At 44.2% G+C, this 16,514-nt stretch overlaps 1 protein-coding gene and 1 long non-coding RNA gene across 8 annotated transcripts in view; one reads left to right on the forward strand and one right to left on the reverse strand.

Annotated features, from left to right (window-relative positions):
- TBC1D14 (TBC1 domain family member 14) overlaps positions 1–16,514 on the forward strand; it is a 103,371-nt gene that overhangs the window by 42,260 nt on the left and 44,597 nt on the right. For all 7 annotated transcript variants that reach the window (XM_043448366.1, XM_043448372.1, XM_043448371.1 and 4 more), the window contains one exon: positions 4,993–5,113. In XM_043448366.1, the coding sequence (XP_043304301.1) occupies positions 4,993–5,113 (121 nt within the window). The remainder of the gene's footprint in view (positions 1–4,992; positions 5,114–16,514) is intronic.
- Positions 8,874–16,210, reverse strand: LOC122428389. Its single transcript, XR_006265692.1, has 3 exons — positions 15,832–16,210; positions 12,512–12,817; positions 8,874–8,986 (listed from the first exon to the last, which is right to left on the reverse strand). It is a non-coding gene; the product is annotated as an uncharacterized LOC122428389 (long non-coding RNA).

Consider the following 16,514-nt stretch of genomic DNA (forward strand, 5'->3'; position numbering starts at 1 on the left):
TGCGCCCTGGGCTCCCCCTGGCTCCTGGGCCCAGCAGCCAGCTCCACAGCAGTCTCCCCGTGACCGTGACTGGTAAGGGGAGCAGGTGGCAGGGAGCCTTTGCTGGCTGGGCTCTCTGCTCCCTGCGCCAGTGCTGGAGCTGCAGGTGACATGCAGCTGAAGCTCGGAGGGAGTGCTTTCTGCTCGGAGCTCCTGGGTACTTGTGGTGACCTTAGCAAGACACAAAAAATAATACATCCAAAGATACCATTTACAGACCTTTCAAAAATCATGGCCTGTAATGTATAGCTTGAGTTCTTATGCTAAAAATAATTATGCAACTTTGATTTTTTTTTTTTTTTTGGCCTCACCAGGTGGCATGTGGGATCTTTGTTCCCCAACCAGGGATGGAACCCATGCCCCTACATTGAAAGTGCAGAGTTGTAACCTCTGGACTGCCAGGGAAGTGTCCCACCACTTTGAGTTTTGATAAACTTTATCTGCACTCTGTCTGTGTGACGTTATGTAGCCTTAGCAGTGGACAGAAAAACCAAGGTTTCTGTTGCTCCTGGTTCACTTCCTGTCAGTCGTCTTCAGTGAAAAGCATCTCGATTTACACTCAGCCTCCCAGATCACAAAGCCCAGAGTTGTTTTGCGTTTCCCCGTGCCCAGTCACCTCTGAGTGGTTCCCTACTGTTACCCCTCCACACCCTTAGTAACTCCCGTCCCTGCAGTCAGGTCAGGGTCCTCGGGAAGGTGGGCCTCTCATCCCTGGCCCTCTCCTTTCCAGGTGTCTTTGATTTCCTTGCCTTTGCCCCTTGGCGCCCAGTTCTCTTCCCCAGAGGCACCTCCTCTCTTTAGCAAAATATAAGCCCTTAGAACCCAAGCTCTGGATGCCCAAATTCTTAGACCCCTTCTGGGTGCCAAAGGATTCGGTGTGGTTTAAAATGTGTAGTACGTCTCTTTTACCGCTGGCTGGATCCTAGATGTTAAACAGATTGGGCCTGGAGACACCTCAAACATCATTTCTTACAAATGTAAATAGACATTGCCTTGGGAATATGAAACCAACTTCTGAATAGGTTCCATTATAAACCACCAGAGAAAAGCAAGGAAGAACACAAAGAACCTTTTTTGAAAGTTTTTGTAACATTTGGGAGATATAATTTTAAGTTTATAGAGACTTTGCAAGAAACATATAAGGAACTTCCATATTTTCTTTACCCAAATTCACTAGCTGTTTACGTTTCATTCCTTTTGTTTTACCCATTCTGTGAGTAAGGTGTCCTACGTGAGTGCGTGAGGGTTGCGGGGAAGCACAGCAGAGGCGGTTGGGAGGCGCCCCTTTGCTTTTGCTCAGTCGCTCAGTCGTGTCCGACTCTCTGCGACCCCATGGACGGCAGCACGCCAGGCTTCCCTGTCCATCACCATCTCCCGGAGCTTGCTCAAACTCATGTCCATCGAGTCAGTGATGCCATCCAGCCATCTCATCCTTTGTTGTCCCCTTCTCCTCCTGCCTTCAGTCTTTTTCAGCATCAGGGTCTTTTCCAGTGAGTCAGTTCTTTGTATCAGGTGGCCAAAGTATTGGAGCTTCAGCTTCAACATCAGTCCTTCCAGTCAATAAAGGTTGATTTCCTTTAGGATAGACTGGTTTGATCTCCTTGCAGTCCAAGGGACTCAAGAGTCTTCTCCAGCACCACAGTTCAAAAACATCAATTCTTCAGCCCTCAGCTTTCTTTATGATCCAACTCTCACATCCATACATGACTACTGGAAAAACCAGTGCTTTGACTGGATGGACCTTTGTCGGCAAAGTAATATCTCTGCTTTTTAATATACCGTTTAGGTTTGTCATAGCTTCTTTTCTAAGGAGCAAGCGTCTTTTTAATTTCATGGCTGCAGTCACTGTCTGCAGTGATTTTGGAGCCCAAGAAAATAAAGTCAGTCACTGTTTCCACTGTTTCCCCATCTATTTGCCATGAAGTGATGGGACCGGATACCATGATCTCATTTTTTTGAATGTTAAGTTTTAAGCCAACTTTTTCATTCTCCTTTCACGTTCATCAAGAGGCTCTTTAGTTTCCTCCTCGATTTCTGCCATAAGGGTGGTGTCATCTGCATATCTGAGGTTATTGAGATTTTTCCCAGCAGTCTTGATTCCAGCTTGTGCTTCCTGCAGCCCAGCATTTCGCATGATGTACTCTGCATGCAAGTTAAATAAGCAGGGTGACAACATATAGCCTTGTTGTATTCCATTCCCCATTTTGAACCAGTTCGTTGTCCCATGTAAGATTCTGACTATTGCTTCTTGACCTGCATACAGGTTTCTCAGGAGGCAAGTAATGTGGTCTAGTATTGCCATCTCTTTAAGAATTTTCCATAGTTTGCTGTGATCCACAGAGTCAAAGGCTTTAGCGTAGTCAATGAAGCAGAAGTAGATGTTTCTCTCAAATTATCTTGCTTTCCCTGGGATCCAATGGAAAGTATACCAGAAGGGCACTCTCTTCTGTGACCACAGCACAGTTAGCACGACCAGGAAATGTAATATGACCCAGGGCTGTTCTCCTCTGTAGTCTGTGTTCACATGGCGTCAGCTGTCCCAGTAGTCTTCTTTATACCTTTTTTGGCCCGTGGTCCAGGATGTGGTACAGGATCCACCTGTTGTTGTTCAGTTGCTGAGTTGTGTCTGGTTCTTTGTGACCCTATGGACTCCAGCACGCCAGGCCTCCCTGTCCTTCACTGTCTCCTGAAGTTTGCTCAAACTTATGTCCATTGAGTCAGTGATGCCATCCAGCCATCTCATCCTCTGTCACCCCCTGCTCCTCCTGCGTTTAACTGTCAGGTCTCTCTGTGTGTGTGCTGTGCTGAGTTGCTTCAAGTCCTGTCAGATTCTTTGCAACCCTGTAGACTAGCCCACCAGGCTCCTCTGTCCGTGGGATAATCCGGGCAAGAGTAGCAGCATGGGTTGCCACGCCCTCCTCCAGGGGATCTTCCCAACCCCGGGACAGCGCCCATGTCTCCCGCGTTTCCCGCACTGGTGGGGGCTCTTCACCTGAGCCACCGGGGAGCCCCCGGGTCTTTAGCCCCCTTTTAATCTGGGACAGTTCCTCAGTCTTTCTTTGTCAGCTGAGAGAAATGCTTCACCTAAAAGCTGAGGATTCTGTTTTATCAGGTGGCCATACTGAGCACTATAGCCTGGGAAGGCAGCCTCTCTGATAGCTTTGATGGAACCAGGGTATAGAGGAGTTTTTGCTGAAGAAAACAAAAACAAAACGCCATGTAGTGAAACATCAAAACATTACTGCCAATCACGAAAAACAGCCATCTCGTGTTAACGACTGTAGAGCTTTTCCGTGTATGGGAAGATGGAGAAGTCTGGGCTGATTGAAATCATTCCTTTGAAATACATCATTGCTCTATGGGGCCAGCATCCTGGTTTTCTGCATCTTGAATCCCCTCAGGGTGTACCGTTAGAGATGGCTACAGTGGCTGATGGCTTGGTGGGAGGCAGCATTCTTTGTTTACCAAAATGATAGGTGGTGTTTTTTGTCCACATGGGACACTGACATTTTTAGAGTCAGAGTCATTGTTTCACAGGCTGTCCCTCTGTTTCGGTGTGTTCCTGTTTCCTCATGGTGATATTCAGGTGATGCATTTTTTGGTAATTGCCATCAACCTGGTGTGGTGTTCTCAGCATCAGAGGAGGTGCCCTGCACTGTCCATCCTGATGCTGGGGATGCCCACTGTGATCACTTGGCTAGGGAGGTGTCTCCACTGTGAAGATAATTAATTTTGTCTTTGTAATCAACAAGTAATTTATGGGAGATACTTTCAAACTACGTAAAAATCCTTTTCTTCATCCAGCTTTCACCTACTAGTTTTAGCGCCCATTGACTAATCCAGAAGTCCATCAGTCTTTCTCTGCTCACTGTTGTTGTTTAGTTGCTAAGTCATGTGTGACTCTTTGTGACCCCATGGACTGTAGTCTGCCAGGCTCCTCTGTCCATTGGATTTCTCCGGAAAGAATACTTATTTGGGGCATTCTAAGAATTTTCCTTCCACCTTCACTCATGTATTCATTTTCCTATTTATATCCATATCCATTTGGGCTCATGGATTTCTTTTTTTATTGGTGGGTTATAATCCCTTGTTGTCATTATGTATTTTGATGATCACATTCCAGATTTAGTCAAGCGAGAGCCCTTTCAAGCCGGGTACTGTTTTTGTTAAACCTGTCGCCATATTTCTTTGAGCACCTTCTTTCTAGCACACAAGACGCTTCATGCTTATCTTAAACTTTCCAGTGGGCCCTAAAAACCATTCATTTTCAGTGAATGAGCCAATGTGGTGTGTTCCAAAACAGTTTATTTTGTAGCACCATTTAGGATTTATTTGTGTTACTCGGGTCTGTTTATATGTTGCTGGGAGGGAAGACCGTGTGACTGTTTCATGAGTGGCTTTCTTTTTATGATACATGGAGACTTTATAAATAGATAATATAGATTTACCTTATAGATAATTTACACTAAGTTACAGGTTAGTACTAGAGCAGCTGTTACCCTTTGAGCACCGGTCACGTACCTGTGTCTTTAATTCATATGGTGACCCTTGTTAAACATGAGGAAGCTGAGTCTCAGAGAAGCTAATGTACAGACCAGAGTCACACAGCTGGTGAATGACTGAACCAGGGTTTCAGTTCAGTTTGGTCTGACTTCAAAGCTCACTTTTTCTGGATATACTTTATTACGCTGTAATACATATCCTTACTCTCAATGACAGAACTTGTACATATTTTCATTGAATTACAAAAAGCTTACTTGTGGTTCAAGAGCTTTTCACCTGCTTCATAATTCCGTGTCTACATGAAAATCAAGTCTGCAGAATTAAAGTCTGTGATTCAGCATATTGATCTCTCAAAGGAAAGTCTGCTTGTTTTCACTAGAGTGATTCAGCTGTCCTCGTGTTTCTGTAAGTATCCAACAATTCCCTAACTCTTTTATTTTCTTCTTACAGGAATTTGCTTGCTAGAAAACAGAATGCAAGACTTGACAAACAAAATGACTTGGGATGGAAGTTATTTGGAAAAGTACCGCTTCGAGAGAATGCTCAGAGAGACTCAAAGAAGTTACAGCAGGTATACAGGGTACAAAGACACAGAAACATGGGGTACAGCACCCATTTATGAGCCTTGCATAAATGACCATTATTGAGGCTTTGAAATTGGAAAGCTTTGTTTTTTAACTTGCATGCCAAGTACCTGCTATTTAAGTCTGTCTTCAGAACCTGGGTGACTTCAACCTTCTTCTTCCAGCTTGTATGCACACATGGGAAAGTTGAGAGGGCTGGGCTTTAGAATTTGATTAAATTTAATCAGTTTTTTCCCAATAAGAGCTACAAATGTGATCAAATTTTTATTAATTGTGTTTGATATTAAAGAATTCTCCCTTCTTGATCCCAAGGGTTTTAGCTGTTTAGAACTTGATTAAATTTAATCAGTTTTTTTCCAATAAGAGTTACAAATGTGATCAAATTTTTATTAATTGTGTTTGATATTAAAGAATTCTCCGTTTGGGACTTACCCATTCCCGTGCCGCCTAGGAGCAGGGAGGCTGGGGCCTTCGTTACCCAGGCTGCTGTGTGACCCCCTTCTCCTCGCTGGCGAAAGCTGCCCACCTGCCTTTTGGGGAGGGTGGGGTTCAGGGTGTCTCGCCACCTTGGGCTCCTTTGCCCGCCGCGGGGCAGGGGCCAGCCCTGGAGGCAGGCGCTCCTCCTTCCTGGGAGCGGGCTCAATCACAGACTAAGCAAGGCCAGGGCGTGTTTGTGGCCTCAACCGCCCCGACTATGGCCACTCGCACCTTCTGCTTGGCCCTGGGTCCCAGCCATCCTGACAGTGGGGCGTTTGCCCAGTGCCATGACACCGCCAGTAGCTGACCCCCTCCCCCCCCCGCCCCGCACTGAACCTCGGTTTTTTATCCACTGACACTTGTTCAGTAGACACTTCTCTAAGAGCCAGCCTCGTGCATCGCCCTGGAGTTAGAGAAATGGCACTGCTCCCACGCTCCAGAACACCCCTCTGGTGCGGAAATGATTCCAGGGCAGGGTTACTGAGAGGAAGGCAGGGCCTCCATGGGGAACACGCACTGGGGTTAAATGAGTCATCACCAGGGTTTCTAGTTCATTTAAAACTCGCCACAACCTCCAGAAGAAATTAGTTGCTGTCTTCATTTTACCAAAGGCGCCCTGGGACCAGGCCGAGTGAGTGTGCAGCTGGAAAGCAGAGGAACTGGAGTTCAGCCCCAGGCCTTCGGGTGCCAAGGCCCTCGACGTGGCTCCTCCTCTGCAGGAAGTGTAGGGGGCAGGTGCCAGGTGCCAGGCGGCCTGAGCTCCAGGCTTTGTGCAGTGGGAGCCCAGGGCGCAGGGGGCAGGCCGTCCTGTTGGTGGGACCTGTGGGATGGGATGTGATGGGCTTGGAGCCTGCCCCTGACCTGGAGGCTGTGGGGAGCCCGAGGGCTTTCCTCATGCAGGGAATGATGAGGCCCCCTGGCAAGCGTGCAGCTCTTGGTCTTGTCCGGGTGAGAGAAGGGGGTCTGGCTCAGTGCCCGTGGAAGTCGTGGGACTGCTAAGCCTTGTGGCCCCTCCAAGTATAGACGTGTTAGGTCTGGGGGTGCACTGTGTGGGGCTCTGGCTCAGACCACAGACTGGCTTTGTACAGATTTCATTGTTTATGTTTCGGCAAATTCATGGTGTTTCGAACGTTGTCTAATGTTCCTTATAGCAGTTGTCGGGACCCAGGAGACTTGCAAAATAAATCAGTGTTGGAATTCATTTTTAGAGACTGTTACATTTTGAATTTGGATCACTTATTGTGTAGGTTGTTAAAATAACACAATTAAAATGTGTGTTCACACGCAGAGCTCAGCTCTGCCGTTTCTTAGGAAACTCAGTAGCTAAGCTGTTACAAAATTTTTGAAGAAATCTACACTTTTCTAAAAAGTTATACTTTTTATATACATTATGCTGTGTAGATTTTCCCATGGCTCTTAATGCCACTTGCATCATGCTTGAATTTCTTTGCTGTCTTCGTCAAACCCCCCTTTTTTAAAGGCAAACGTGGATTATGTTCTTAGAGGGTTCCTGTGAACTGAGTGATAGGTCAGTTAATTATGTAGTAACACGATACTGCACACAAGAGGGCCATCTGGCTCTAAGCATCAATAATAAAGGAGGTAACGGAACCCACATGCCTCACACAACCCTGCCTCCGTCCTGTGTGCTGGAGCCGCTCACCCCTCACCCTGGGCCCTCCCCTGAGCTGGGAGGAAGCTCCTGGGCGCAGGCTGGAGCTGGCTGCTCTCAAAGGCATCGGTTCTCCCAGCCTCCCCTCCCCGCTTCAGAGGGCCCGTCCCTGGGGCCTGAGTGTCCAGACTGGTGATCCCAGATGGTGGCAGTAGCTCTAGTCAGGGCTAAAGCATAATTAAGATATTCAGTAGACTCTTAATTCCTTTCCCCTTTCTCTTTGGAAATATTTTGTACTTGAGTAGAAGTGGCATCCTGTAGTGATTTAAAAACATGGACTTTGGAGTCAGACTTGCTAGGTTTGAATCCCAGCTCTGCCTCACACATGGGCCTCCGGCTGCCTGCCCGACAGCTTCCTCTGGACGTCTGGTAGGCCTTCCCTGATAAACAAGCACCAAAGCTAAACTCTGATTTTCTTTTTTTCTCATCTGTCAGACCTGTTCCCTTTGCAGCTTTTGGTAGATGACAGCCTTGGCCTTCTCTTTCTGGTCTGAAGCTTTAGAACCACTGGGCTACAGTCCATGGGTTCACAGAGAGTTGGACATGGTGACTTACACTTTGACTTGGTTATAGTAATGTGTAGAAGATGTATAAGAATATTAGGAAATAAAATAACACTTGGAAATTACTGCCCCCCTAAGTGATCACTGTTTGCATTTTGGTGTTTTTCCTTTCACTAATTTTTCCATGTGCTTTTCACTTTTTTTTTTTAAAGAAAAGGCCATTTGAAAAATGATAGCGAGTCTTCGTAATTTGAGTACACATCAGAGGGTCTCCGGAGTGCAAACACCTGGGATGATGCTTCAGAACATATCTGTCGCTCTTTTAGGCCTCACACCGTGTATACAGATGTGGGGGACTGGCAGTGTTGTCAGGAAGTGAGGTTGAACAGCAAGTTTCAGTCCTGGGCGGGCTCTGAGGCAGTTGCTGCTTGTGACAAGGATAGCAGCAGCGGGAACAAGTTTGCAGGCTTCACCATCCTGGACAGAACTCTGTCAGGGGAGTAAACACGAGTACATGTGTTTGGGTTCATATAATATGGGATGTCTTCAGTGACCTTCTGGAATTTCAAGTCAGGTCTTAGATGTTAAAGTTTTGCCCAGAATAAGGCAAAACCAGGACAACTTAAAAGTGACATTCATTCTCACCTCTGGGTTCTCAGAAAATTGTGAAGCATCATAAATTGCAAGAAGGAAAAGCCTTGAGTGCTCACTGCAGGTAATTGGTAGCTGGCCTACAAGTATACTCTAAAACAATTTAATTTCATTTAAAAACAAAACCTTTCTTCATTCTTTCTTATAATCCCTTATGCATTTGGAAAATGAGTTCGAACCAGTTTACAAAAAAGATCATATCTCAGTTACAGACAAGAAGGATGAAGCATACTCTAACATGTCTCTCCCAGTGAAGGGAGCCACACCACTCGAACATAAACATAGTACCTGGAGCAGCAGTGTGAGACTCTGGAAAGGAAGTAGTAGCGGGTGGTTTGGAGAGGAAGACCGGAAGCTCCGCTGAATGGGTCACACTTACCACTCTTTGCATCCTCTGGTATCCCCAGCTTGACACAGGGTAGTATAAATAAGGGCTGATTGTGTTGCAAATCTTGCAAAAGATATAAACCTACAGATTCGGGGGACCAGGAGGCTCAGTGAACTCCAGACAGGATGAACTCACAAAGTCAGTGCCCAGACATGTCATAACCATGGTGCTGAAAATGTAGACAAAGAAAATAAATCTTAGAAGCAGCCAGAGAAAGTATATCACTTACTGGGGAAGGAGGGTTTATGACTTGCTTTTCCCATCAGAAACCATGGAGGCCAGCAGGAAATGAAACAGCATTTTTTAAAGCGCCGAAAGGAAAGAACTTCTCATTGTTCAGTCCCTGAATTGCATCTGACTCTTTGCGACTCCATGGCCTGCAGCATGTCAGGTTCCCTTGTCCTTCACCATCTCCCGGAGTTTGCTCAAACTCATGTCCATTGAGTCAGTGATGCCATCCAACCATCTCATCCTCTGACGGCCTCTTGTCATTTTGCGTCCAGTCTTTCCCCGCATCAGGGTCTTTTCCAGTGAGTTGGCTCTTCGCATCAGGTAGCCAAGGTAATGGAGCTTCAGCTTCAGCATCAGTCCTTCCGATGAATATTCAGAACTGATTTCCTTTAGGATGGACTGGTTGGATCTCTTTGCAGTCTGAGGGACTCTCAAGAGTCTTCTCCAACACCACAGTTCAAAAGCATCAATTCTTTGGTGCTCAGCTTTCTTTATGGTCCAACTCTCACATCCATACATGACTACTGGAAAAACCATAGCTTTGACTATATGGATCTTTGTCGGCAAAGTGATGTCTTTGCTTTTTAATACTTTAACTCTTTTTAATGTCTAGGCTTGTCATAACTTTCCTTCCAATGAGCAAGCGTGCTTTTTAATTTCATGGCTGCAGTAACTGTCCACGGTGATTCTGGAGCCCAAGAAAATAAAATCTGTCACTGCTTCCACATTTTCCCTTTCTATTTGCCATGAAGTGATGGGACCAGATGCCATGATCTTAGTTTTTTGAATGTTGAGTTTTAAACCAGCTTTTTCACTCTCCTCTTTTACCCTTATCAGGAGGCTCTTTAGATACTCTTCTCTTTCTGCCATTAATGTGGTATCATCTGTGTATCTGAGGTTGTTGATATTTCTCCTAGCAATCTTTTTTTTTTTCTCCTAGCAATCTTAATTCCAGCTTGTGAGTCATCAATCCTGGCATTTTGCATGATGTACTCTGCATACAAGTTAAATAAGCAGAGTGACAATATACAGCCTTGTTGTACTGCTTTCCCAATTTTGAACCAGTCAGTTGTTCCATGTAAGGTTCTAACTGTTGCTTCCTGAACCACATACAGGTTTCTCAGGAGACAGTTAAGGTGGTCTGGTATTCCCATCTCTTTAAAAATTTTCCAGTTTGTTGTGATCCACAAAGTCAAAGGCTTTAACGTAGTCAGTGAAGCAGAAGTAGATGTTTTTCTGGAATTCCCCTCCTTTCTCTGTGATCCAGTGGATGTTGGCAGTTTGACTCTGTTCTTCTGCCTCTTCTAAATCCAGCTTGAACACCTGAAAGTTCTTGGTTCATGTACTGTTAAAGCCTAGCTTGGAGAATTTTGAGCATTACTTTGTTAGTGTGTGAGATGAGTGCAGTTGTGTGGTAGTTTGAACATTTTTCGGCATTGCCTTTCTTTGGGATTGAAATGAAAACTGACCTTTTTCTGTCCTGTGGCCACTGCTGAGTTTTCCAAATTTGCTGGCATATTGAGTACAGCACTTTCACAGCATTATCTTTTAGGATTTGAAATAGCTCAGCTGGAATTCCATCACCTCTGATAGCTTTGTTTGTGGTAATGCTTCCTAAGGCCCACGTGACTTCACACTAGGATGTCTGACTCTAGGTGAGTGACCACACCATCATTGTTATCCTGGTCATTAAGACCATTTTTGTACAGTTCTGTGTATTTTTGCCGCCTCCTTGTATTAATCTCTTCTACCTCTGTTAGGTCCTTACCATTTCTTTCCTTTATTGTGCCCATCCTAGCTTGAAATGTTCCCTTGATATCCTCGATTTCCTTGAAGAGATTTCTATTCTTTCCCATTCTATTGTTTTCCTCTACTTCTCTGCATTGTTCATTTGAGAAGGCCTTCTTATCTCTCCTTGCTGTTCTCGGGAACTCTGCATGCAGTTGGGTGTATCTTTCCCTTTTCTCCCTTGCTTTTTAATTTTCTTCTTTCCTCAGCTATTTGTAAGACCTCCTCAGATAACCACTTTGCCTTCTTGCATTTCTTTTTCTTTTACGATGGTTTTGGTCACTGCCTCCTGTACAGTGTCATGAACTTCTGTCCATAGTTCTTCAGGCACTCTACCAGGTCTAATCCCTTGAATGTATTTATCACTTCCACTGTATAATCATAAGGGATTTGATTTAGATCATATCTGGATGGCCTAGTGGTTTCCCTACTTTCTTAAATTTAAGCCTGGATCTTGCAACAAGGAGCTGATGATCTGAGCCATAGCTCCATGTCTTGTTTTTGCCGACTATATAGACCTCCTCCAACTTTGACTGCAAAGAATATAATCCACCCTGGCCCAGCTGCCTCATTCTTTCTGGAGCTATTAGTAATTGCCCTCTGTTCTTCCCCAGTAGCATATTGGACACCTTCTGACCTGTGGGGGCACTTATTTTCCAGTGTCATATCTTTTTGCCTTTTTATACTGTTCATGGGATTCTCACAGCAAGAATCCTGGAGCGGTTTGCCATTCCCTGCTCCAGTGGACCATGTTTTGTCAGAACTTTCTAATGTGACCCGTCCATCTTGGGTGGCCCTATGTGACATGACTTATGCCTTACTTAACTCAAGAAAAGAACTATCAACCCCAGATTCTATCTATATCCAGCAAAAATACCCTTCAGCAGTGGAAGTAAAATAAAGATCTTTTCAGATAAAGGAAAACTGAGGGAATTTGCTGCCAGCAGATCTAAAAAAATTACTGAAGGAAGTTTTCCAGACAGTAGGGACATTACAGTAGAAGAAACCTGAAACATTAGGAAGGAAGAGGAACAGAAATGGTCAAAGTCCAGATGAACACAACAGGCCATTGTTCTCTTAATGAGGTCTTTAAAATATGTCCTGTTGAAAGCAAAAACTATGTTGTTGTATGGGATTTTCAGCATATGTCGATGTAGTATGTATTACAGATAAAGCAAGAAGCGGGAGGGGATATGATGGTGATGTTTCCACATTCCACTTGAAGTGCTAAAATATTGATTCTAATTAGATTGTGAGAGATAGATATTGTAAATCTCAGATCAACTACTAAACTTCACAAAGAGAACAAAAAACAAAATATTTTAAAATGGAATTCTAAAGAAAGTTCCAGGAAGTGAAATCAAGACAGGCAAGAGGAAATGTAGGAAAGAAAAACAGAAAACATAAGCTGGATGGCCCAAATTGAGACATATCAATAATTTACCTTAATATAAATGGTCTGAGCATACCAGTTGTGTCTGACATTGTCAGAATGGGTTCAGAAGCAATGACCCAACTATATACTGTGTAAAAGAAATTCACTTCAAATATAAAACATGTAGTTATAATTAAAGGATGCAAAAAGATAACACTGCCATGAAGACACTAGTGAAAATGCAGATGGAGCAGATACAGTAACATCAGGAAAAGCAGACTTCAGAGCAAAGAAAATCACCAGGGATGAGGTGGGATGTTCCCAATGAAGACATAGTCACGTTGCGTGTACATCTAACAGCAGAGCTGCACGATGCCCAGAAGAACCTGACGGATCCGAAACAAGCAGGCATGTCCACGGTCGCGCCTGAAACGTCCGCGTCCCTCTCAGTAACGATGGGGCTCCTGACGGAGTGAGTGGGCAGCACAGGAGCGCCTCCCGTCACCGAGCCAGGCTGCTGGGCGTCTGGAGAGGATGCCATGCCCCAGCCTGAGCACGACACACCTTCTCAGGCTCACGTGGCTGGTCACCAAGATAGACCGCAACCTGCAGCATAAAATAAACTAGATTGGAAAGGGTTCAGTTTATACACACTATCTTCCCTCACCACAGTGGAGTTACAGGATCAGAAAGATAAGAAGAACATCTCCCCACACTTGGAAATTAAACAAGTAACATGCTTCTAAACCCCTGGAGAAGGAAACGCTAATCTAATCCATTACTGTCGGCCTGGAGAATCCCATGGACAGAGGAGCCTGGTGGGCTGCATGCAGTCCATGGAGTCACAGAAGAGCTGATCATGACTGAGCGACTGAGCATATGCTTCTAGATAAGTTTTGGGACAATAAGAGAGTCACAAGGAAAATGAGAAAATATTTTCAACTGAACAAAAATACAGTCTATCAAAATTTGTGGGATGCGCTGCTTAGAAGGACGTTTTTATTTTTTTGGCCTCACTGCGTGACTTGTGGGATCTTAGTTCCCCAACCAAGGATCAAACCTGGGCCCTCGGCAGTGAAAGCACAGTGTCTTTACCACTGGACTGCTGGGGAACTCCCCAAGAAGGGAATTTATAGCAGTAAGCCAGTCTGATTAGAAAAGAGAAAAGTTCTCTAATCTAATTTTCTACCTTAAGAAATTGTAAAAGGAGCAAATGAACCCAAAACAAGCGAAAGGAAGAAAATAACACATGTAAGAACAGAAGACACTGAAATTGAAAAAAAAAATTAATAGTCAAAGAAACCACAACCTGGTTCTCTGAAATGATCAACAAAATCAAACATGAACAAAACTGACAAAAAGAAAGGAGAACCAAATTATCAGTAAGAGAAATTAAAAGAGGAGATACTACTGCAGACGCTGCAGAAATTAAAAGGGTAAGAGAATGTAGTAAATAACTCTCCAAACATAAGTTTGATAACTTAGATGAAATGATCCACTTCCTTGAAAGTCACAAATCACCAAAGCTCATTCAGGATGCAATAGATAACAAATTGTGCTGTAATTATTAATGAAATGGAAATTGTAGTTAAAAACCTTCCATAAAAGAAATCTCCAAGCCTAGAGGGGGTTTCATTGATGAGCTCTCAAATATTTAAAGAAAGACTGGGAGGTGACTGTGGCTCAGATCATGAACTCCTTATAGCCAAATTCAGACTTAAATTGAAGAAAATAGGGAAAACCACTAGACCATTCAGGTATGTCCTAAATCAAATCCCTTATGATTATACAGTGGAAGTCACAAATAGATTCAAGGGATAATTAGATCTGATAGAGTGCCTGAAGAACTATGGATGGAGGCTCATGACATTGTACAAGAGGCAGTGATCAAGACCATCCCCAGAAAAATAAATGCAAAAAGGCAAAATGGTTGTTTGAGGGAGACTTACAAATAGCTGAGAAAACAAGAGAAGCTAAAGGCAAAGGAGAAAAGGAAAGATACCCATCTGAATGCAGAGTTCCAAAAAATAGCAAGGAGAGATAAGAGCGCCTTCCTAAGTGATCAGTGTAAAGAAATGAGGAAAACAATTGAATGGGAAAGATTAGAGATCTCTTCAAAAAAATTAGAGATACCAAAGGAACATTTCATGCAAAGATGGGCACAGTAAAGGTCAGAAACAGTATGGACCTAACAGAAGCAGAAGATATTAAGAAAAGGTGGCAAGAATATACAAAAGAACTATAGAGAAAAGATCTTAATGACCCAGGTAACCATGTTGGTGTGATCACTCACCTAAAGCCAGACATTCTGGAGTCCGAAGTCAAGTGGGTCTTAGGAAGCATCACTACGAACAAAGCTAGTGGAGGTGATGGAATTTCAGTTGAGCTTTTTCAAGTCCTAAAAGATGATGCTGTGAAAATGCTGCACTCAATATGCCAGCAAATTTGGAAAATGCAGCAGTGGCCACGGGACTGGAAAAGGTCAGTTTTCATTCCAATCCCAAAGAAAGGCAATGCTGAAAAATGTTCAAACTACCGCACAATTGCATTCATCTCACATGCTAGCAAAGGGATGCTCAAAATTCTCTAAACCAGGCTTTAACAGTATGTGAACTGAGAACTTTCAGATGTGCAAGCTGGATTTAGAAAAGGCAGAGGAACCAGAGATCAAATTGCCAACATCTGTTAGATCACCAAAAAAGCAAGAGAGTTCCAGAAAAACATCTACTTCTGCTTTATTGACTACGCCAAAGCCTTTGACTGTGTGGATCATAGCAAACTGGAAAATTCTTAAAGAGATGGGACTACCAGACCACCTAACCTACCTCCTGAGAAATCCGTATGCAGGTCAAGAAGCAACAGTTAGAATTGTACATGGAACAACAGACTGGTTCCAAATCGGGAAAGGAATATGTCAAGGCTGTATCTTGACACCCTGCTTATTTAACTTATATGCAGAGTACATCATGAGAAATGCTGAACTGGTTGAAGCACAAGCTGGAATCAAGATTGCCAGGAGAAATATCAATATCCCCAGATATGCGTATACCACCCTTATGGCAGAAAGTGAAGAACTAAAAAGCCTCCTGATGAAAGTGAAAGAGGAGAGTGAAAAAGCTGGCTTAAAACTCAACATTCAAAAGACTAAGATCATGGCATCTGGTCCCGTCACTTCATGGCAAATAGATGGGGAAACAGTGGAAACAGCGACAGACTTTATTTTCTTGGGCTCCAAAATCATTGCAGATGGTGACTGCAGCCATGAAATTAAAAGAGGCTTGCTCCTTAGAAGAAAAGCTATGACCAACCTAGACAGCATATTAAGAAGCAGAGACATTACTTTGCCAACAAAGAATCTGCATCGCAGGCAGATTCTTTACCGACTGAGCTACGAGTATAAAATATCTAATTCTTATTAATCTTGGATTTTAGAGAGGCAGCAGGTTATATATCAGATTTTTCTATGAGGCGTTTGTGGAAGAGAAAGAAAGGGGGAAGCAAGGAGAAAGGAAAATGGCGGTGTGGTCATTTAATTTGAACAGTTTTTATTCTGTGCATGGATTGTCTCCTACTATTGTCGTGGTGACAGTTAATTCATCTGAGCAGTTTAACTCTCTTACCTCAGATGCCATGATACCATAAACTGGATTCCGGTGCACGGTGCTTCTCAAGGGAGGTTTGCTTCTTTTTCCAGGTGTGGAAGTGATGCCTTTGCCCGTCAGTCTGAGAGGGCAGAATTCAGGGCACACTTTCAGTCTTTCCACTGGGGCTCCCTGGGGGATGTAGTAGCTCGAGACCAGGAAATGAACGGGCCGGTCTTTACTAGGGCCACAGACCCTGCTGGGGTCAGAGGGTCTCAGGCTTGGGAGGGGCTCTGACTCTGGAGCAGAGAGCCCCTGGTCTGTGTCCTGATTCTGTCACTCACAGTCAGCTGCGTGACTTCAGGCCACTGACTTGACTTTGCCTCTCTCACCTGTGGTCTCCTTCTCTGCAAAGATAATGCCCATCTTGCCTGTGCTTGTGAAGGTTCAGTGGGAGGAAATCTGGGTGGTAGTGGCCCCAGTGGTGGTAGTGGGTGGTGGTAGTCACAGTAGTTCCTAGTTCCTTGGTTAAAAGACTCTCTGCTTCCACGGGTTCGACCGATAGGCTAAGACCCTGTGTGCTGCGTGGTGCAGCCAAAATAAATACATAAAAGCTACTGCAGTCATCTTGTTTTTAAGTGTGGATGTTCCTGGAACAGTGGTTGGTGTCCAGTGAAAGCTCAGTAAATGTCAGTGGCTTCTCATGTTCTGGTCTCACCTCA

Source organism: Cervus canadensis, chromosome 26 (assembly GCF_019320065.1).
Source record: "Cervus canadensis isolate Bull #8, Minnesota chromosome 26, ASM1932006v1, whole genome shotgun sequence".
Taxonomy (NCBI): domain Eukaryota; kingdom Metazoa; phylum Chordata; class Mammalia; order Artiodactyla; family Cervidae; genus Cervus; species Cervus canadensis.